Raw genomic sequence first — 22500 nt, forward strand, 5'->3', positions numbered from 1 at the left:
TGTCTGAGGGATTGTGTACATCTGTTATATTCACTTCCCTTGAAGTGACACCTACTCTTGCATATTCCAGAGAATTTTACTCATCAAAGAGCATATAGCCAATTTATGATTAAGGAGAGAGTATACAACCTCCCTGTGCAATGAAAAAAGACAGCTGTCCCCAATAATTCTTTCACACCTAAGAGTTAGAGTGATTGACCCAGGGCTGTCAACCCCCAAAGTTTTCAAAATAATATTGACTTTGACACTGATCAGTTGTCTTAATAATTTTTCTAGCTTTTAGTTCCATATACAGGGGTTTCATTAGAAGCTGGTTATCAGTGGAATAACGCCGTCTATGTTGTCAGAAATTTTGTCTCACCATCGGCTACTCTGCCTTGATTTTCACTTGAACCTTATAGAATACCAGTCGAGAGTGACTGTCACTTACTTTGACTAGCCCAGGCATGTACTTCAAACCCGAGAGTGACTGTCACTTACTTTGACTGGCCCAGGCATGTACTTCAAAAGTTATTGAAACCCCAGCGTATTGAAACCTTCTTTGCTTTTTTTTGGTCATCAAGGGTATGAAAGGTGTCAAAGGACCGAAGGGTGATCCGGGATCTGAGCATGGCCCAAGTGGTGTGCAAGGGCCTCCTGGAAGCAAAGGAAAACCTGGTGATGCTGGAAGGGGTGGTGTAATGGTGAGTAATATGGATGCCAGGATTACTTCTCCATTTTAATCTGTAACCATCACTTCAAATATATACATTTCTTTCATCGAGTCCTTTCACAGGATCACAATGAGCCCAACAAATTGACCTGCTTTCAACTCAGTGGCTGCATAGCTTAGTTGGAAGAGCATTGCACCGGAATGGCAGAGGTCACGGGTTTGAATCCCATTGAAGCAACTGAATATTACTGAAAGCTTGAGCCTACTCTTTTGTTCTGGCTAAAATCTTTCAATTAAGGACGGTGCCTACTAATTAAAGATATTTTTGCCCCGGTGTGAGATTATGCAGTACATGTAGATTTTAACAAGTGTTATTGAAATCCAAAAAGAAAATTGGGGGTAACCACGCATTTTTCAAAGATAATTCATAAGTAATAATATTTGTAAAAAGCTTTAAAATACAAAGCAATGTATGGCGTTCTTTCTCAAATTAAAGCTTAATTATCTCTCAAAAATGCATGGTTACCCCCAATTTTCTTTTTGGATACCGAGAGTACTTACTAAGATCTACTTTCTCGGGACAGTTTTAAACCACGCAAAAAAATCACTGTATTGGTAAGCATCACCGATAGGAAACCCAAGTATCTCGAGATGTGCAGAACGTATGCACAATAACAATAGTAGGCACCGTCCTTAAGTGATGTCAAATTGCTCGATCTTGCAAAGAAATTGTAAGAAATTTGAACAGCTACATCATCACCTCACACTCCAGTGTCTGGCTCCAAATGCAGTTTCACCTCATTTTGTAGAAATACTACAAGTTCTGCTATCCACCTTTTTTTCTCCTTAAAATATGTTTTCCGCGTACCTATTACGAATACACAACACCATTAAAAAGGGGGAGTCACCCTGCTCGTTCAGGAGAAAATAGCCATCCCTTGACAAAATTTTGCTTGGCGTCAATGAAAATCTACCATTTTATCAATGTGCGCAAGCTAATGCACAGGCCAATGACGCAATAAATTATGCACAGTAAGGTTGCACAATGCAAAACCAGGGAATCGCCTGAAGTGGAAGGATCACTATAATAAAAATTTTATATATTTATACATGTATATATATAGAGCGAGAAGAGTGGACTACTTTTTCATTGCAAATCGACAAGCTTGTTTCGTAGGAGCATGGCGCTCCCACTCTTCAGGATCCTCTGTTGTTGAGCACTCTCTGAGGGCTAGTATTGGAATTTAAAGTACTGTGTTTATATATATATATATATATATAATTGTGTAAGTTTGAGCGGGAAATAACAACAACTAACTGCCTCATTTACCTTTGGATCACCATCCTATTCCCGTCGGAAGGCGGTTCACAGTGATTTCTGTCAAGTATTAATTAGTGGTGTATGATGGGAACAGCTAGAAATCGATACAACAAAGGAAATGAGTAACAATGTGTTCGCGGCTGAACACATTTTCACTCATTTCCTTTGTCGTCTCGATTTCTGTTCCCATCATACACTACTAATTATATATATATTATATATTTATATAGTCAGTTAAGTAGATTCCTTGAGCCAACAACGTATCACCCCCAGGAGGGGGTTGAGTTTCCTGTAACTTTCTTTCAATTTCTCCTCAACTTGGACTGTGAATCCGTTTGCGATCCTCCTTGTTGCCAGCGTGGTTGTCCTGATAGTGTAGTGATCATCACACCCGACTAGTGATCAGGGGGACGTGGGTTTAAACCCCGCTCAGGGATATTACAGTTTTCCCCAGAAGTTGTCCAGTGTCGAGTTTCCTGTAACTTTCTATATATATATATCCATTATAATTTTTTTTTGTCGATAACCCCCCTTCAAATACATGTATACAATATTGTTTCATGTAGATGTACAGCTGTTTTTCTGCAACTTGTAACAGTCATTAATGGCTGAGGAAATTAAGAGCTCATTTGAAATTCCAATTGAGCAGTTAATTATCTGTTTTTGTTAATTTTACAACCCCTATCTATTATCTCTGTAGGGAGCAAATGGGACTGATGGAGATAAGGGACAACCTGGCTTAAGGGTATGTTTTGGTGCATCTTAATATAGTATTTCCCACTCAGCTATGGCACAGGGCAAAGGCCACACCACCATTCCTGAAACCATGTTGCCCAAGTCTTTACTTGTACAGGTTTTATTCTAGAAATTGGCCGATGCGGGTTCAGTGTAATTTTAGGGGTCCCTTAAATAAATAGTATAAATGTGACCTTTCACGCGAAAAGGGGGCTTATGGATTTCATAGTGAACCGTGAAATAAATTTCACGGTCATGGCCCGTGAATTTAATATTTCACAGCGTGTTCACTATTGCTCTATTTCTTTTCACTATGCTCAGTGAAAAAGTTCACGGTGTGAAATTGAAGACCGTGAAAATAGTGAAGTCACGTCATGGACTCACTCATGTTCACGCCCTGAAATTATGTTGCTACGCCATTCAGAATAACAGGAAAATTTCGTGGTCTGGTTTTGGAATTAAAATTGCGGTAAACAAGGAAAAATAATGTTTTGCTTCAGAAATCGAATAATGGTATTTATATCTTCTCTTGTGTGAAAAGTTTTAAGTTTGTACGGGGCGCGGTTTCGTTAATTTTGGCGAAATCGAAGTTGGTAGGATTATTTTGCCTTGTTGATGGCACAACGATCTATAATTTGGATGAAAATGACGACTGACACGAATTACACTACCGAGCAAAACAGTTTATTTATTGCAGTTTCTCCAATAGTATAAACAATCAAATACACTGAAAAAAATCAGTGTGGGAGGAGAGGGAAGCATCCAAAAGCACACTAGACACCATACGAGGGATTCTCCTCAATTCTGCACAATCAAACGGTTTGGTCAAAAATACGCAATGAAATTGACATCCCCCGATCAGGGTCTGCGGCCAAAAATGCTGTCACGTAGGTTAAAAAAGTGATTTATCTGCTGAGATTTTGCAAACTGAACAGTCCTTGCATGAGAATACATACTCACATAGATGCTTATGAGCCTTCAGAAGATGGCTACAGGCTTTTTATGGCAAAACTTGATGACATATGTGTTTGTTAGCTTTCGGCCGCCATATTTGCGCTTATCCATGCATGCAAAGCCTTATAAATTTGATTTGGAGTAAAACGTTTCTTTGAATATCTCCCGCACAAAACATCGCACAGACCTGAACCTTTGTGAGACTCTTTCAATATTCATCTTCTTTTATCTCGCTGATTTTTGACTTTATTTGTTGAACGGTGTTGATGATGGTGTGACAGTGAAAACTGGCAAGAGGTGACGAGAAGACGAGAAGTGTCTACAATTTTAACAGAGAGGGTCTCCATACCAAATAATATAATTTTGACGAATAACTTGAGTTTGGAACATCGCACAGCCCTGAAATTCGGAGTGGTTCTTTAGTTACATTACTCTGATACCATGTGTCAATTTCTTGACTCAATTTATTGAATGGTAAGCGATTTTAATTTTCAATGCGATGAAATACAAACGTTGACAAAAATGTTCGGAAAATCATGTTACAAGTGCTGGCAAATTTTGGGGAATAATGTTGTTTGATTTTCTCGTAGAAATTTATGCGCTGTTCGCTGCCTCGGATTCTAGGAAAAATTTCTCGTACTATGTTAGCTTTGGATTTAAGTGTATTTTGAGCAGTTAGTCGCCCCATTTGGCACGCTTAAATAAAAACATACTATTATAATAAATATTGTAAGCGAGTTGCCGTGATTTTCCAAGTTGCCCCAAAGATTAATGCTCATAATTCATTTATGCTTGGTGATCTCGAAAAGAGGTTTGGATCCCTGCTCGTCCTTGCCAGAAAATGCTCAGCACTCACATGCTCGCAAAATCCATTTGCCTACTTGCATGTTTCTTCACTTGAGTTAAGTCAAATTTACAGTAGACAAAAATTAATGATCATCAAAGGGTTCACGTCAATGTTTATTTGACACTCAAAATCTACCAGAAATCCAAACCCAAGGTATTGATAATGAAATTAAATAATTTTGAGGAGGACTTTTTTTCCACGGTGTGAATTTTTTCACTGCCCAGCGTGAACTAGTTCATGGTGGTATGATAAATTTTCACGCCAAGCTCACGCTTTTTTAAAGGAATTTCACGGCATTTCAGCTTGCTCTATATAATTTCACGGTTGTCTGCCGTGAAATCGGCATCATCGTGAAATTTTCATAAGCCCCCTTTTCGTGTGAAGGGTCACAAATAGTGTCTGGGTTCTTAACTTACCCCAAGCTTGAGAGAGTTATGAACATGAAATTATCTTCAAGTGGTGAGAGTACAGTTGTCAAAGCAATAACAGCACTTTCTCCTCGACTTCTTAAAGTCCTACAGTGTTGTATGGTTTCAGTGGAATTGAAGCTACATCCTCCCTGTGAGCCAATCTCTGCCTAGTTAATGTAACTGGGCTAGCTAATCAGGAGGACTTTTTAAGCTTGTAAAAAGGTGACAACTTCCCAAATTATCTCCTTTCCTAGTTTATTCCTGTCTGACAGTGCAAGTGGAAAATACAGTACAAGTACATGTGAAAACTGAAAGAAAATGAAAATGTTTCAATCAATCTTGATGTACCAAATGAGTTGAAATAGATTTTTGTAAGGTTACGAGAATGGAAGGTTTGCTCCTTCGCTACTACAGTTAGTGCAGCCTTCTCAAAACTGGCCGGTTGACGGCTCAATGAGACACCTCAATGAGACACCTCCTCAGAAAGTTTGACCGTCTCCTTCCAGTCAGAAAATGTCTTATTTTTATTACAACGAGGTGAGAAAGAAAAAAACAGACAGCACAATTTTAGGTCTAAAGTAAAGTCACTGGAGATGATATGACATACAATTGTTTGACATACAAATTCACGTCCGCAATACTTTTTTGGGTCGTGCATGTGAAATGTTTATTTAACCAACATTCTGAACATTCTAGTATTTCTTATCAGACACCATGCAACCGCATGTCAATTCCACATGCGAAATTTCGTCACTTTAAATCCCCGAGATTGCACTAAATTGCATCTGTGAGTGTCTAAATTTCAAAATTTTCCCAGGGTAACATGCCTAGCTTGCACCCTTTGGGAACTCGCTTGGGTGCCTTTGGCACCAAAACCGTCTCCACTTTCCTTATAACCTGCTCCCCAAAAACATTTTGAGAAGGCTGTAAGTGTGCAAAAAAGATAAAGTGTAATGTTCAAGGAACCTGTAAATTACCGTAGTTATTTGGTTATAAGGCGCACGGTTTTTTCAAGAAAACTCTGTCTTTGGGTGGCAAGTTAGTGCTAAAATTGGGGTGCGTCTTATAGCCAAGTATTTTCGCGAATCAAAATCTTAAGATCACAATTTGAGAAGAACTTGCAGTTTAAACAACACAAGAAAAGGACACTAGTTGTCTATTAAAAGAGAATAGTGCTTTTAGAGACCTTTATAACACTAAACAACTTCAAGAGAAAAGCAAACACACGGAAATTTGCATACGTCCTTAAGAGCACGTGCTCAGTAACGTGATACCCGTGACAACAATACAATCGTTCGAACAAACTTGTTTTGAATATTCCAAGAATCGTGTTTGTCACTCGCATGAAAAGTTTCTTCTCTGAACAAACAGTGCGGAGATAAAACATACCTTCTTCGTTCATCCAGGCTTTCTTGTGCACTGAAATTTGCATCCTTGGTGGCGTGTTGATATTCAGCTGTCGAACACCTTTGAATGACAGTTAATGACTTGCCGTGGGAGTTTTTGCGCTGTTCGCTTTCGCTTGAAGTCTGAAGTCTGAACTCTGACTATTTATTAAGTCGGAAGGTTCAAATAAACGTGTATGCGTTGTATGTTTATCATTTCAGGCTTTTGTTTTTACGTATATCATTAAATGCGTGCCTTTTTCACTCTGTTTACGTTAACAAAAAGAGTTCGCATGCTAATTGTGTAAGGATAATTGTTCTCAAATTCATCACATCCTTTTGATAACTCTCAATTTTTTGGTGCGTCTTATAACCGAGTATTTTCACGTAATTTTCAGTTTGAGAACTTAGCTTGATTAAACTGCTAAGTTTGGGGTGCGTCTTATAACCGAGTGCGCCTTATAACCGAATAACTACGGTATGTGTATTTTTAAGTGCCACACTAAGTTCCAAAAGTGTGTTTGCCAACACTCAATGGGTATAAGATTTTAAGCTTATTTCCTTTAAGTAGACCAAAATTGTGGGTTAAAATTTGACCCCGTGTATGTCGGCGATGAGAAAACCTCAGAGAGCTGGTAAAAGGACAAAAAACTTAATAATTATTTATTCACCTACAGGTTCAAAATTGAAAAACACAAAACCAAAAAATACTAACTTTGTGAGTTTATAAAGGCCCAAATACATTACATCTGTGGTACAGTCTAAATCAGGGGTGACCCAAAAACACAGACCCCCTTTCCATGGACTACCCCAAATATACTATTTCAAGTGAGTCATATTGTTCGTAAGCAGCATCACAATTAGTGCTAATCCTAAACATCTGTTTTAAACAGCGTTGGTCAACAGTATTTAAGTTTAAGCACCCATTTTTAAAAGGGTAGGTTTTAATAATTATTGTTGCACCAGTTTCACTTCACTTACATAAAGTAATCGGCCATCATAACAATTATTGAAAGGTAATCTTTGAAAAGGTGCTTAGACTCTGTTGACCAACACTGTTTAAAATTGATTTTTAGGCTTAGCACTAATTGTGACGCTGCTTACAACCAATAGTACTCACTTGAAACAGTACTTTTGGGGTAGTCAGTGTTTTTGGGTCACCCCTGAATCAGTGTATTCAGCACAAACTGAGTTCTCAGTTGAAGTGATCACATCATTTTCTCCTTAACCCATTGACTCCCGGAGGGTTCCCCATTGAACAGTAAAATTGTCTGGTGTTAGACAGAGTAAAATATTAAGTATGGTCAGTTCATTCCAGCTTGGGAGTGAAAGGATTAATGGTGAGTGATTATTGGGGAAATCCAGTGATTAATCCAGGATTTTGTTGTAAGTACAATAATTATTATTATAGTAATGGTGGACCTTTAAATTTAAAAAATCCATTAAAGCCATTTTCAACTGTCAGTTTCTTCAAATCATGACTTCAGGTTTAAACTTCCAGAGACCAAAATAATAAAGGAAAAGAAAAGATATTTTCATCATCGTAGCACTGTTCTGAATAATACTTATCACCCTAATCCAATCCAATTGACCAATTATTGTTATTTGATCGTGCTAGGGTGACACTGGTTCACAAGGTGATAAGGGTGAAACTGGCCCTGATGGTCCAACAGTAAGTGGAAGCTTAATTAATTATTTCCTGTATTGTTAAGTTTTAGATGGCTTTTATGAAAGTATTGAAGATTCTTGGTGCATTCTCACCCGGTAGATCTAAAGAGTGCTACAATAAGCCTGTTTTTTGTTTTTTTACACTTCAGTGGTGTGTAGTAATAATGATGATTGTGATGATGATGATGATGATAATATTAATTTAATAATACTATATAACTCTTACTGACCAAGATGAAGGTTCCATTGATTTATGTAATGTACAGTATGGACAGAGAAAACAAGGAGGTAATAATGCCACAAAATGATGATTGGCATGCGTAATAATAGTTGCTTACAAGACTCAAACATTAAGTTTCACAAGTTGATATCACATAAACAATATGAATGCAGCGTCAAAATTTCAAATTTAGTGGGCTGTACTGTATAATATGTCCCACTTAAGTGCACTAAATTAGCTAGTATCAATTGTATAGCTCATTTTCCACATTTGATATACTCAAATGCAGTTTACAGCAATGATAACATCATAATAATTTATTATTTTAAAATAAACAAAACATGGTTGCATGAAAACCCCCACAATCAAACACCAAGCATTTCCTTTTTTTTCCTTATGGGAGTGGCATATTAGAATTCAGGAGCTCTGAAGACAGGTCCTGCCAGTGGTCAGAGAAGGATTTGAACCTTGCAAACCCTGCATACAAAATAATAATATCTCCATATCTGCTCCAAGAGCTTCACAAAATTGAGAAGTAGTTGTTACTAATAATGATATCTTGCAAAAAATAGGACTTCAGTTAAGAATTAAAAAGGCTCAAGTGATAGACAAGCATAGAGTTCTAGAGAGCAAATAGGGGGTTATCAAATCTTTAAAATAGATAAGGAACCAACCCCTGAACCACGCTGCAGCAACCACATTCCCAGGGTCTTTCAACTCCCCACCCCAGGGGCAGCTAGGGACGGAAGACCCTGGTTCAGGCTGGTCATGTGTCTTAGTGACAAATTTTCTGCGTTGGGAGGGGTCTCCACTTTTCCGAATATTGTCGCCACTGGAGAGCCAAAACGAAGCATTGGCTGAAGCTTGCGTAGATCAATCACCATGTTTCTTCAGCAATCTTCGTAGCCTGTGTATCTGGCGGTATTGTTGGTGCAAGAGACAAATTAACCAGCAGCAAAGCCTCACAGAGAATGTGGAGGGGTGCTGTGAAATACCGCCTGCCCAAAAACTAGGGTTTTTTTGAATATCTTGGTCACTGACAGAAATTTGTGATTGGCTGATAACAAGAACATGTCAATCAAATGTTACTTGAGACCTTTGTCAAGGAAAATCAATAACATATGTCGACCATCAAAGAAAGTATATCAAGAGCTCTTGTTTATCTAAACATGAAATAAGAATGGGAAATTTTGCTCAATTAAGAAAGAGTAGGAGACTGCTGCAAAGGAGTTGCTTTCTGGCAAAGATGTTATGGGTATTCTACGCACTGGTTTTGGTAAAAACTTGACATACACGATGTTCATTTTGGTGAAAGAATATAAAAAACGTTCCTTGTGATAGTTTCGCAGATACTGTGGTCAACAGTGCAAGGAAAATTTCTCCTTCAATTTTTGCTCTGGTGAATCTGAAGTGATACAGGCACCTTAAAGGGACAATATCCATAATGGACACCACATCTTAGCTTCATGAACAAAACAGAATCAGAGGCAAATTAAGGGTCTTCAAGCTTGCTTCGCACATTCAGGTTCTGTAAGACTAAGTTGGGAACAGTTTTCCAATTCTGACTGAACACATCAATGTGGGAACTTGGATTAACAATCAGAACTTTAACTGGAGTAGTTTAATAGACCTCTTTACAGTTGTGTGCTTAGTTACCTGGCCTTTAAATGAAAGTGAGGCTGGTGTTGACCCTGTTATGAAACAGACCTCCCTCCATTTCTTATGTTAATGATGTTGTTGTCATGCTAATTAGTAAGATTTTGCATAACTTCTATCAAAACAAGGTCAACTCCAGCCTCACTTTCATTCATAGGCCAGGTAACTAAGCACGCAACTGTAAAATGGACTATTGAATACCAAATCAACATTTCGCTAGAGAGTTCTTGGCTTGAGGTGTGATGATTCATTGATCGGTGGTTCATTCATTGTCTCCCTTGATTTAAGCAATGTTTTGGTCGAGAAAAGGGTGTTTTTTTTAATTATCTCCAAATTGCAATTTCAGATTACATGCACATAATCTCCGGCAATCGTTCGCTTATTTACTTACAGTCTTCCTCATTTTACTTGCTTCTTTAGTGTATATACCCTTTCACTGCTTTCCAAATTAACATCAGTCTGTGTTTGCTATCTTCCGTGCATGCTGCTATTCAGTTTTGCAGCCAATTATTGACACTTGTGATATACAACTTGGTTTCACATTACAGCTTTACTCTGATTGGCTGTTTGTAATTGGATTCAAGGTGGACGTCATCCAAAAAACATAAGTTTTTGGGCAGTATTTCACAGCTCCCCTCCCCATTCACACGGCTTATGCCTCTTGCGCCAACAATACCACCAGCTGCTCAGCCTACATTCTTCAATGTTCTGTTTCGGAGACCAGCTATTGGAATGTAGATCTAAAGCCAAACAGGTACATGTAAAGTGCTTGGAAGCGTTTATTTTGGTAGAGACATGATTGCTGTTTTGCCTGTGGGGTACAGAAAATCAATAATTTTTCACCTATTGCCAGCGCTGCTCTTTGGTAAATTTTCCCCCTCTATAGTCAGCTTGGGAACAACAAATTTCTGACTCGGCAGCCCATCTCTCTGGTAGGTTTTTTTTTTTTTTTTGTCCTCTCCCTCTTTTGTGAGACATGTGACCAGCCTGAACCAGGGTCTTTCTTCCCTCACTCCCTCTGGGGTGGGTAGATTAAAGACCCTGAGAACACGCTGCAGGGTCACAAAAGTATGTGCTTCCTTCTTTTACATGCTTTGACACTGTCTGGCATCTTTGGGGAGTTCAAGAAATGACAATAGTGTTGACAATGAAACATCACTTCAAAATATCATTTTACATTAAGGGCCCACTGACATATTTTTTGGAGAGCGTTGCTAAGGATGTAATGGTTAAGTAATTTGAGAGAATGGTCAGTTTCCAACTTTTGTAAGCCAATGACCCTAAATATGACGTCATCATACCACGCCCATGGTCACGTGACCAATAAAAGAAAACTCTAAATTTGTCTCTGTGCTACGCAATATGGGTATTTAATGGATGGTTTGATAATTTGTATTCGTTTTTGCATCCAGCCAAGCATGGTTTTCTTTTTATTTTGAAAAGTGTTCTTTTTAAAGACATAAACGATACTGAAATACCCATAACTTTTTCAAAAAAGACGATTTTAAAAGTCAATGCTTAGCTATATTCTGTATTTGGGGGTGAAACGTGCCATGTAAAAAAAAATTAATTCAATTTAAAAGCGCCGGAAATTTAGCTTTTTTCTCAAATCAGAAGTCAGTTCGTTTACGCATGCGCAGTTGATCTGAGAACGAGCGCAAGGAAGGGCGAGGAAAAACCCTCGATGGAAACAACAGTTTGTGCGGTGACTTTTGCTTGTGCAGCTCATGATATGATGACGTCAGTTACCGGAAGTAACATTTCACTTCCTTAGCAACACGCAAAAAATCCGTCTGTGGGACCTTAACAGGGTTTGTAGAAAATGAAGACCTGGAAAACAAAGACCGAAGACCCCCAGAAAAAAAATTAATAACATACCAAACAGCAAATAACAAAACACATCATTGATGTTATTTAAAACGAATCTCTTGTGAATTACGGTAGGGTCTTCGTTTTCCACAGACATAGGCCGGTATGTGGAAAGGACAAGCTGAGAATAGCCAAACACAACATCCCTTTTGTTTTCTGTGGCCGACGAGTCATTTCAGGCAAATTAGTGCATGGTCTTCGTTTTCCACACACCCAGGCTATTATGCAGAAAATGGAGACCAAATACAAAGACCACTACAAAAATATAAAATAATGAATGGAGAGTAGCCAAACATGTCAACGTCACTGTTGTTTGAAGTTTCAGGCAAATTATCGCAGCTCACACACGAGGGTAGATGTGCACTGGCACGGAAGCTGGAATAGACCTGATTTTTTGGTTGGAAAACGGGATTTGATCTCTGGGAACTGGGATTTTTTTACTGGGAATACATGTAGGAGTCCTTTGTTCTAATGGGATTTGCATTATCAGAGGTTATGAGGTATTAGTTCTGCTCAAAATTGCTGATATCAAGTATTTCATGCAGTCTTCTTGCATTCCTGGTCACTGCCATGTGAGAGTGACGACAGATTGCTCACCTCGGATCGATGTAAAAAAATGATAAGGCCTTGAGAAATCACCCTAGCCCCAATCTTTAAGCTAACCTTGGAGAAACTGGCACAAAAGTCGAATAGTTTTGGCTTACAGACCATTTTTTGCTCAATCCGAGATGAGAGATCCGAGTTCATCCGGTCCGACTTTTGTACCGGCCCATTGAAGTCTCCAATGAGGATACTGGTGAGGATACTTATGTTAGAAGTGATGATGGTGACAGTGACTCTGTAGGTGACATAGAGGAACAGGAGACTGCACCATTCAGAATGCTTTTATGTGCCAGGTGATATTAGGCCGTTTTGGCACTTGGGTGAGCAATCCCATGCAGCTACAAATTATAGGAACCCACAAATTATACCTCGCATTGTATTTATTGCCTCCATTCTCCAGTAATCCTATGTTTCATTTTGAGAGTTATCATTAACTGCTTCATACAACATATTGATGCTCTAAAATTATATTTTCCCTATCATAACTCTGGTTTGGATTTTAATGGCTGCAACTGGGATGTAAGAAAACTTGCCACTGGGACTGGGATTTTGTCCAAATTTGGACTGGGAAATGGGTTTGCCACCCCCCCCCCCCCCCCCCCCTTCGTGACCCTCTGTGTATGAGCTGTGGTAATTTGCCTGAAATGACTCCTCTGCCGCTTTGAAAAAAAAAAAACAGTGCTGCTGCGTGCTTGTGGGGGTCTTTGTTCTTGGTCTCCATTTTCGACATACTGGCCTGATGTGCGGTAATTCACCCAAAATGACTCATGGGCCACTTCAAACAACAGGGATTTTGTGTTTGTCTATTCTCCGTTCAGCATTTTATATTTTTGTTGGGGTCTTTGTTTTTGGTCTTTCTTTTCCACATACGGGCCTGGGTGTGTGGAAAGCGAAGACCCTACTTGTAATTTACAACGAGATAGGTTACCATTGTGTTAAATAACATAAATGATGTGTTTTGTTTTTTGCTCTTTTGTATGTTATTTTTTTCTTGTGGTCTTCAGGCTTCGTTTTCTGCACACCCTTGTATTAACTTGGGTATTTCACAGTAATTGTAAAAACCCAAATTAATTGTTATTCCACCTTGTTTGCATTGTGCAGTATGGGTAAAATATCTTATAACTGTATTTATTTGTTATATACCTTATTCCAAAATGGCCACCATTTTAGTGTTCTTTTGTTTCCATGCAAAATGGCCCTTATGGCCACATTCATCTTGTATTCTATTGAATTTTACGTTTGAAAGGAAGGCCATAAGGCCCATTTGTATGGAAACAATAGAATACTAAAATGGTGGCCATTTTGGAATAAAGTGTATTACAAGGAGGTGAAGCAATGGTAAAAAGGTAACCTTATTATATTGGTAACTGAAATATGACTTGTTGTAGAGCGGTTTTCAATTGAGTGTCGAAAGTAATTAGATAATTACTTTGGTCTATGATTACTTCACTCAATGATTGGTTCAAATTTCTCGGGCTGAGTTTTCCAACCAATCAGAAGTGAAACCAAAACCAATTGCGGCTCACGCATGCACATTTTCCCGCGCTTTGTGTCGGCTACGTGTAATTACTTAGAGTTTTGATTGGTTTAACGGATTGTCTCCATGCTTTTTGATTGGCCAAAGTAATTACTTTGGTTTTGGTTTTACGACACTCAATTGAAACTCGCTCTATTAGTCATGAAATTTGTTTGGTTGTGTTGCAGGGATTGAAAGGTGATGTTGGCCCTAAAGGTGTGCAAGGCCCTGGTGGAGCACGAGGGGTAAGTCTTGGTCAAGGAGCCCCAGTTTTCTTGTCCTTAGTATATCACCTCCAGTTTACTTTACCATAGACAACATGATTGGCGCTTTTTTGAAAGAATGCTCAAGGCTTCTTTTCAAAGCTAGTGTCTGTTTTGGTAAATTTGCTTTACTTCAAGGCAAATAAGAACAGATCGAGTTGCATGGAAACGATTGAACTTGACGCTTTTGAGAATAGGTTGAGGTGAACTGGAAAATGGCCTCTTGATGTTGTTAAGTCCTATTATAGCAAACTATCAAGTGATTATCATTGTTCCTAGAATATGTTTATGGCTTCTGTACGTGCTTTTGTTTATCAGGTTGGGGTACCTGGAAATACAGGTGACAAAGGACAAAAAGGAATTGCTGGAATCCCTGGTGATAGAGGAGAAAGGGGTGACGAGGGTGAAGCAGGACCTCCTGGTGATCCAGGACCTTCTGTCTTTGGACCACAGGGAGACAAGGGTGCTGTTGGATCAACAGGTGCAGATGGACCCCCTGGGGTTCCAGGTAAGATACAATAGAGCATGTTAGTCCTTACGTATGGCAGTGCTGGTGTTAGGTAAGATAGTGTGACTTTACCTACATGTATGTGGTTGCAAGCACTGTCTCAGCTGCAATAGAGAGCTTAAGCACAGGACGTTTTTTGTCAACACAGACGCCAAGTAGCCGAGATGAAATTGGGTTGAGACTGGTGTCTGTGACTTAACTTGTTTGCATTAAGCATGTCACGTCAGTGTAATTCTTTGTCTTAACCCTAATCATGACTTCTTTAAGAAAGACAAGAGATATGCCTTTTCAGAGCTACGATCAGATATTGATTTCAGATAATGAACTTACAGTTTTGTTTTATTGGAAGAGAACACAGCTAGAAATTCTCAATCAAGCATTGATTGACTGTTCGGCTTTTGGTTGATTGTGGCTGCAGTTGTGGAACAGACTGAAATACTCGATCTTGAATGACTTAAAACATGAAAACACGAAAGAAAAAACTCCTGAGCACTTCTGCGTGACAATCTTACCTTGAGCAGTAAGTGAACAAAGTAATAAGAACATTTCAGGGTTACTTTGGCCAGGTACAACTGCATCTGTCACATCGCACGCTTGAAATCGTATGATGCGAAGGCATAAAAAATTAATCAAACATGGGAGATAGCCATTTAGTACCAGACCTCCTCCTGTCAACTTAAATCCGTTGATTGGATTATGCTGATGTCTTAGAACATGTTTTTGCAGGAAAAATTCATTATTCTTGGACGGACGCTGGGATTCCAGGATTTTTTGCTTCTTGTTTGCATTCTCACAATGATCTTGCTTCCTGGTATTTTCTAGACTGCAGCAAATTCCGAAAATCGCTCAGTGTATCCTTCCCTTGTGATAAATAATTCATGACTTTCGGTGTAGACTCGTCTCACTTGATCAAGCACATAGTGAAAGAAAGCACGTGCTTTGAAAGCCAGTTCCTTCAGACCGAATCTGGGACAGAACGCTTTTAAATTTGGCGGCCTTTCAAGCACAATGTTGCGCCCGTAATCACCATGCAAAAGCCGCTGTAATGTCCTCTCGGAGGTCGCAATTCAAGTTTTTTAAAAAAGGTAACAGACTTAATTTGCATTTCCTTTTGCAGAAAAGCAGAAACAAGACTATAAGGAAATTGTTTCCCACCTTAAGTGTTTTATTTATCAGAGAAACATAGTTGTCAATTGTGGCGACTAAACTCGATTTTTTAAGTTGCCAAGTTAAAAGTTTTAGTCGCATTGGCGATTGTATCGGTGGCAATTTCAAGCCCTGATCGATAATCCTGAAATGATCCTGAATGTAAAGCAAAGTTTAGATCTACCAGTGTTAGCTGATTTGTCCAATCCAATTGGAAAGGAAAGCAAATGGCAAATAAAAATGAAGCGTTCCAAAAAGAAATTAAATTTGACCATCATTAACATTTTTACAAAATACAACATGGTCATTCTGGAAATGTTGTCTTAGCATTGCCAGCGCATTAAAATTAAAGACCACAGAGAAAAAACACAAGCACATACTAAAAGATATATCAAGGAAAACAAATATTTTTCAAGAGAGACTTACTCTAGGTTTTTGGCGAGACTGAGTCTCGATGTCTGCAGCACTGTTGTTCATCAGCTGGTAGAACTGACAAAGAAGAGTTTCTTTCATAAATGATAGGAATTAGATTGCCCAGCATTAGCAGGAAAACAACAAAAATCAATTAAAAAACAGAGTTATTCCACCTAAAATGAACTACCTTCTCACGTTTTTGTTTTTCACCACAGACACCAAATAGCCTTTTTTGAGGTTTGTGATGCGTGATGTCACTTTCTTTGCAAAATCACTGCTGGCCGCTGTCCGTGTTGACAAAAACGTCGCGTGTTTAAGTTCTCTAATTTTGTATTTGAACTGAGCCTATTGCACTTGATGCAACTTTTCTCTTTCAGAAAAATCAAGCTGTTGATGTAAAGTTGTAGTAAATTATAAAACATTTGATCTGAAACATTGTAACGAGAGAAAAATCATCCCTTTAGATGTAGAAACTTGCAGTTAAGAAACCTGACAAAAACTATCCAAGTAGGTATAGAGAAATCAAACATCACATTAGATGGGGCCCAACACTATTCTACAAAACTCGGCTTGGAGCTTGTTGATTAAAAGTTTGTTGTATACCAATGTTTTGTTTCATATGCCTTATTTCCCTTCAGGATTTGAGGGTATGCAAGGCCCTTTGGGACCCAAAGGAGAGGAAGGACCCAACGGGGAAAAAGGAGAGAAGGGAGAGATGGGTGTGAAATTGAACGGGAGCGAAGGGATGGCTGGATCCAAGGGACAGAAAGGAATCAAGGGAACGCAAGGAGAGCTTGGCCCTCAGGGCCCTCCAGGTAACAAAAAAAATATCATTGTTTTGCCACATGGCTGATGTTGAAGAGAATAAATTACAATACAAGGTTACGATATACAAGTTTTAAGATAAAGCAAAATGATAAGGAAACTGAAACAAGACCTACTGTAACAGTGAAATAAGGTTTCCTCAGTCACAGAGCATAAGAGGGATTGATCTTCCGATAAATAATCTTAGTATAAATACACAAGTGATTATACAAAATCGCGCGCTCTCATTGGTTCGCTATCTCGGATTATCAGCCGATAATTATTTACCCCCCCCCCCCCTCCATTAATTTTAAGTGATTTATTGGCTATACTTTATGTCACGCGGTGTAAACTCACAGGACAGTTATCAATATGACACAATAACTTCTGTCTGCATTGATATTTGTCTTGCCATCATAACTGTTGAAAAGAAACAAAGCCAGTGGAAAAAAGGCAATTTCAACTTTTCGTCCTTATTATTGTACATGGAAGAAAAACAAATTGGGTTTGTAGAGTCACGTGATACTGACATTAAAAAGCTGGTCGCAAATCCTGTTCTAGAGAGTAAAAAATAGTCAACATCTTTTAAGGTGAAGACAGTTACGAGTAGACTTTCACATGTATTCCTACTGTATGCAAACTGAGTCGTTTTGTAAAATAGAGAATAAATTAATACTCTGTTTGCTAACTGTAAAATAAACCAACCATTCATCCCATGTGAGGAATAGTACACCTTCGACATGAATCCTTTAAGTGCTCCAGACTTTGCACACTCTGAGTTTCATGGTTGTAATTTCTTTTTTAGCCCTTGCAATAACAATTAAAATGATTTGATTTTTTTCCTGAGACCAACACACTCTGTTTTGCTAGTCAAGTTTTGAACAATGCAGTGACAAAACATGAACCAGTTTAAGCTTAAAGTGCCTTTAAGTTTGCTTTGCAAAAGTTTGTTACACATGACACCTTCTCAGGTTTTTGTCCAATCACTGTAGAAAAAAGTTCATTAACACAATCGACTGTACTTACATCAATTGCGTATATTCGCCATCACAAAAAAACAAATAAACCCCTTCCTGGCTTGCTGGTGTGTCAACTGAGAGAGTGCCCTCAAAATTTCATGTTTTCCCTCAAAGCTTTGCTTCTCAGCCAAATATTCATTTCTGAGCCAACATATCAGCTGCCTGAAGGGGTTTATATACTAAGGTCACGTTCTATTGGGATAAACCGTTTTTAGTTGGTTGGGTTGTTTGGGTTTTTTCGTGTTCTATTCGGAAAAAAACCGTTTTCGGTTTATTTGGTTGATCAACTTTTTCAAACTTGGTTGAATCGGTTGAAAAAGCATGGGCAGCAAATGCTGTCATTTACGCGGGCCATTTAAAGTCGGCTGCGGGCTCCTGCCATCTTGCTTTCCCTCAACATGTCAACGCTGAGAAGTCTGGTAATAACTATTCCCAGGAGTTACCGCGTTTCAACCGAAAACGGTTGGAAAAGTGTGTTATTGGGAAACCTCAACCGATTCAACCTTAACCAGTTGCAGTTGAAAAAGTTGATCCCAATAGAACACGACCTAAGTGTACGCATAGCCAGTCTATAATACAAACTAGTCTTCACATAGTATGTACATGTTCTTTTGAGGGCCTGAATGTGTAAGTAATGTTATTTTTAATCAAGTTTTGCACCATTAATTTTATGCAAAGGGTGTGTGGATTGCCCACTGCACCATCTAAAAAAATGTGTGTTGTCCTAAAATGTGACTTGGCTCTTCTGTAGCAATGCCACTCTTCTGTGCAGAAGATGGTGAATGCCCAGAGAAACAAGCTGGGCCTCCGGGTCCACCTGGAGAACCTGGTCTGCAAGGTCCACAAGGTAACGCAGGGCAGAAAGGTGCAAAGGGAGATAAGGATGTTTGCCCCATGTGTCCTCCTGGGCAAAAGGGTCCTAAAGGGAATCAAGGAATTCCTGGACCACCTGGTAGCAATGGTACACAAGGAGCAGATGGAATTAAGGGTGCCCAAGGTCCTACTGGGGAAACTGGAGTTCCTGGGGTTGATGGTGAACCAGGAGAGAAGGTAACATACAACAATAATTTATCATTGTTCTGGTAGTAATTAAAGTTGTGGTTCACATGGAGTTACGTTTTACTTCTAAACCGTTTAAACTTTATACAAAACTTTTCCCTTTTACATGTGTAAGTTGAAAATTATTTCAGCCTTTTAAACCTTTACTTGTTGTCATTACTGGCCCATTTTATCAATGTACAAAATTAACAATCCATAATACACACAGGGTTGTGTAGCTGTGCCATGAGTAGTATTCATATTATTATAGGGTTTTTTTCTCGCAAGTCACTACTATTTAGGTGCAAAGCATTACAAAAAATTAATGTCAGTAGCAAACCATAGTTTGCTTTGTAAAAGATAGATACCTTTGTAAACGGAAGGTTGCTTTGTAAAATAAATACTAAAGTGAATGCACTACTGTTTGAGTGATTTTTAAAAGCCAATCATTGACATCCCTGGTCCACAGTTACAATTGATTATTTGGCCCTTTCAGCAGTCAGTGGGCATCAGTGTTTTTAATCTAATCAACCTCACGTGATTTTCAATGTTTGTATGTACCTAGTCACCATCTGGTTGAGAACATGGATAATAGATGGAAAAAAAAAGTTGGAGCATCTATTAATAAGAAGCTGCCAACAGTTCAAGTGTCATTTTGTATTAAAACTGTGTTCCAGGATTCTTTCATTTAAACACGGCCTAAATTCCAGTCTATTAGGTAATGGGCCATTTCCGAGTTGCTGTTTGTCTCTGTTTCGAAGTGAGTCTTGGTGCTCAACTATTGTAAGGGAAATGAGTTTGACTTCCAATGCATTTGAATGGTCGTGCACCAGGACTCGCTTTGAAACTGAGGCATGCAGCAACTCGGAAATGGGCTATTAATATTCAAAACTGTCATATATTTGCAGTGTTGATGGTGGTTTGTATTCCTGCAGGGTGCTAAGGGCCTGCAAGGGCCACAGGGGCTAGAGGGAGAGAAAGGGGAAAGGCCTATTGGTCCAAGAGAAGAATTGGCTGGAACACCTGGTCCCCAAGGAGACCAAGGTGAAAATGGATCTAAGGGAAAGCCTGGTTCACTTGGTACAAATGGGACGCGTGGACAAGATGGACCTCAAGGAGAAGAAGGTCCCCCTGGCCTTGATGGATTGAAGGTAACAAAAACAGACAGTAGCCTTCTAAGCATGGAGAAATTCAATTTTCTTTGCGTAACCAAATTCATTGTTTGGGCTAAACAAGGTTGAGGGAATGTAATTTAATTAAATTAAGTAGTCATATTTAGTTGTTTAACCCTTTAAGCCCTGAGTGGTTCCCCATTGACAAGTAAAATCATCTGGCGTTAGACAGAGTAAAATCTATAAGTGCCATTTGGCACTCTCAGGGCTGAAAGGGTTAATTAAAAGTATTTTAGTTAAAGCCTTCTTGTATTCATGCAAATTTTTTACATTATGTTTGCTGACCATATGCCATTTAAGCCTGCAGCTTTGGCTGCTCTCATGTATTTCTCAGAGTCTGATATGTAACAATAAAGGAATAACAATAAAAAAAATCGACCAGTGCTGATATATCATATACATGTATCATACAATAGATATCATGCATGTATCTTTATTAACCCTTTGATTCTGGAGTAGCTTGGTTTAGCTAATATCTCTAACCATTTACCCTCCTAACCATGATTCACCACAGAAGACAGAGCACAACACTGGGAACTCCATGCCCTACTCTATGATGCGATAAGATTGCTTCTCCAACAAATGCAAGACTTTAAGGCCCACCTTCAACCAACAGGCATTGCGTCCCTCGGAACAATTTTCAGAACAATTTTCATATATGAAAATTCCACCCGAATCTGAGATTCATCCAATGAGATCGCTGCGATGAGAAATACGAATTTCCATAACAAAAACAAACGGTCGAAAAGCCTGTCGGTTGAAGGTGGGCCTTTAACAACAGAAACTACAAAATTGACTTAACCCTTCCACTGGCCCCCATGGACAAGTAAAATCACTCTTACGCGGAAAAAGAAAGGAAAGAAACTTTATTTGAGTGTCTAGTCTTCTAGCACTGGAGCACTAATTGGGGACACTGTAAACTGAAATCAACAGTTAACACAAATCAAATCAAATCAAATGTTCGTTTTTGAGGACAGGGGAAAGCCACAATACCCAGAGAAAAACTTCTCAGTGCAGAGTAGAGAACCAACAAACTCAATCCACATATGACGCCGAATCTCAGAATCAAACCCGGGTCACATTGGTGGGAGGAGAGTGCTTCCACCACTGTGCCATCCCTGCATCCCTGACACTTAAACCCATTCCTCTTCCTTGTGCAGGGTTAAAGTGTATATCACTTTAAAAAAACCCATATCAGCTCAACAATATCTCTGCACTTGTCTGACACTAATTTTTTCGTTCACTTAAGTCACCAACATGGTAACAGTAACATGGTAACAGTTTTGGCATTTTTCGATCAGGAAAAGGTTCAGTTACCAGCAAAAAAGAATAACTGAGCAACCTATGCTTCTATCAAAGAGTAAGATTAATCGTCTGGGTTTTCGGTTTCAGCACCGAAACTGCATTGCTTAAAATACACAATGACATCCTTATTGACATGGATCGCCAACACGTGATATTGCTGGTGCTACTTGACCTCAGCGCCGCTTTTGATACGGTGGAGCACTCGGTCCTTTTATCGCTCCTAAGCAACAGTTTTGGGATAAGGGATACTGCACTGCGTTGGTTTAGGTCATACCTATCTGACCGATCCCAGCGCGTTTCACTCAATGGTAAAGTTTCTGACAAATTTCAATTAACACATGGTGTTCCTCAAGGGTTATGCTTGGGGCCGTTACTGTTCACACTATATGTAAGTAAACTCTTTGATATTATTAAAGGTCACTTGCCACATGTTCACACGTATGCTGACGATACGCAGCTATATCTAGCGTTTAAACCTGATTCTGCAGTAAACACTCTTGATGCTGTCAATGCAATAGAACTTTGTATTCGTGACTTAAGAACCTGGATGCTCCATGATAAACTCAAATTAAATGACAATGAAACTGAAATAATATTAATTGGAACTAGAAAACAGTTGGCAAAGGTGGGTGGGATCTCTCTCTGTGTTGGTGACTCTAAGGTTTTCCCAGTCAAATCAGCAAAGAACCTTGGCACATGGATAGACAGTAACCTTAATCTCAAGATCAATTTTAACAATACGTGCAAAGCTGCCTATTACCATCTGACGAATGTGCGATGTATTAGGAAATACTTAGATGAGAAAGCATCACAAACACTGATACATGCTTTAGTAATCAGACGGATAGATTACTGTAATAGTATTTTATATGGTTTACCAGCCAGGGAATTAACTAAGCTCCAACGCCTTCAAAATTCGGCGGCAAGAATTATTTGTAATATCCCAAAGATGTGTCATATCACACCAGTTCTGCGAGAACTGCACTGGTTACCTG

At 39.0% G+C, this 22500-nt stretch overlaps 1 protein-coding gene across 1 annotated transcript in view; it reads left to right on the forward strand.

Annotated features, from left to right (window-relative positions):
- LOC138030847 (collagen alpha-1(III) chain-like) overlaps positions 1-22500 on the forward strand; it is a 60469-nt gene that overhangs the window by 27835 nt on the left and 10134 nt on the right. The window contains exons 18-25 of the mRNA XM_068878710.1: positions 564-683; positions 2674-2718; positions 7923-7976; positions 14025-14081; positions 14418-14607; positions 16806-16982; positions 18742-19040; positions 19964-20179. Of these exons, the coding sequence (XP_068734811.1) occupies positions 564-683; positions 2674-2718; positions 7923-7976; positions 14025-14081; positions 14418-14607; positions 16806-16982; positions 18742-19040; positions 19964-20179 (1158 nt within the window). The remainder of the gene's footprint in view (positions 1-563; positions 684-2673; positions 2719-7922; positions 7977-14024; positions 14082-14417; positions 14608-16805; positions 16983-18741; positions 19041-19963; positions 20180-22500) is intronic.

Source organism: Montipora capricornis, chromosome 13, assembly GCF_036669925.1.
Source record: "Montipora capricornis isolate CH-2021 chromosome 13, ASM3666992v2, whole genome shotgun sequence".
Taxonomy (NCBI): Eukaryota; Metazoa; Cnidaria; class Anthozoa; order Scleractinia; family Acroporidae; genus Montipora; species Montipora capricornis.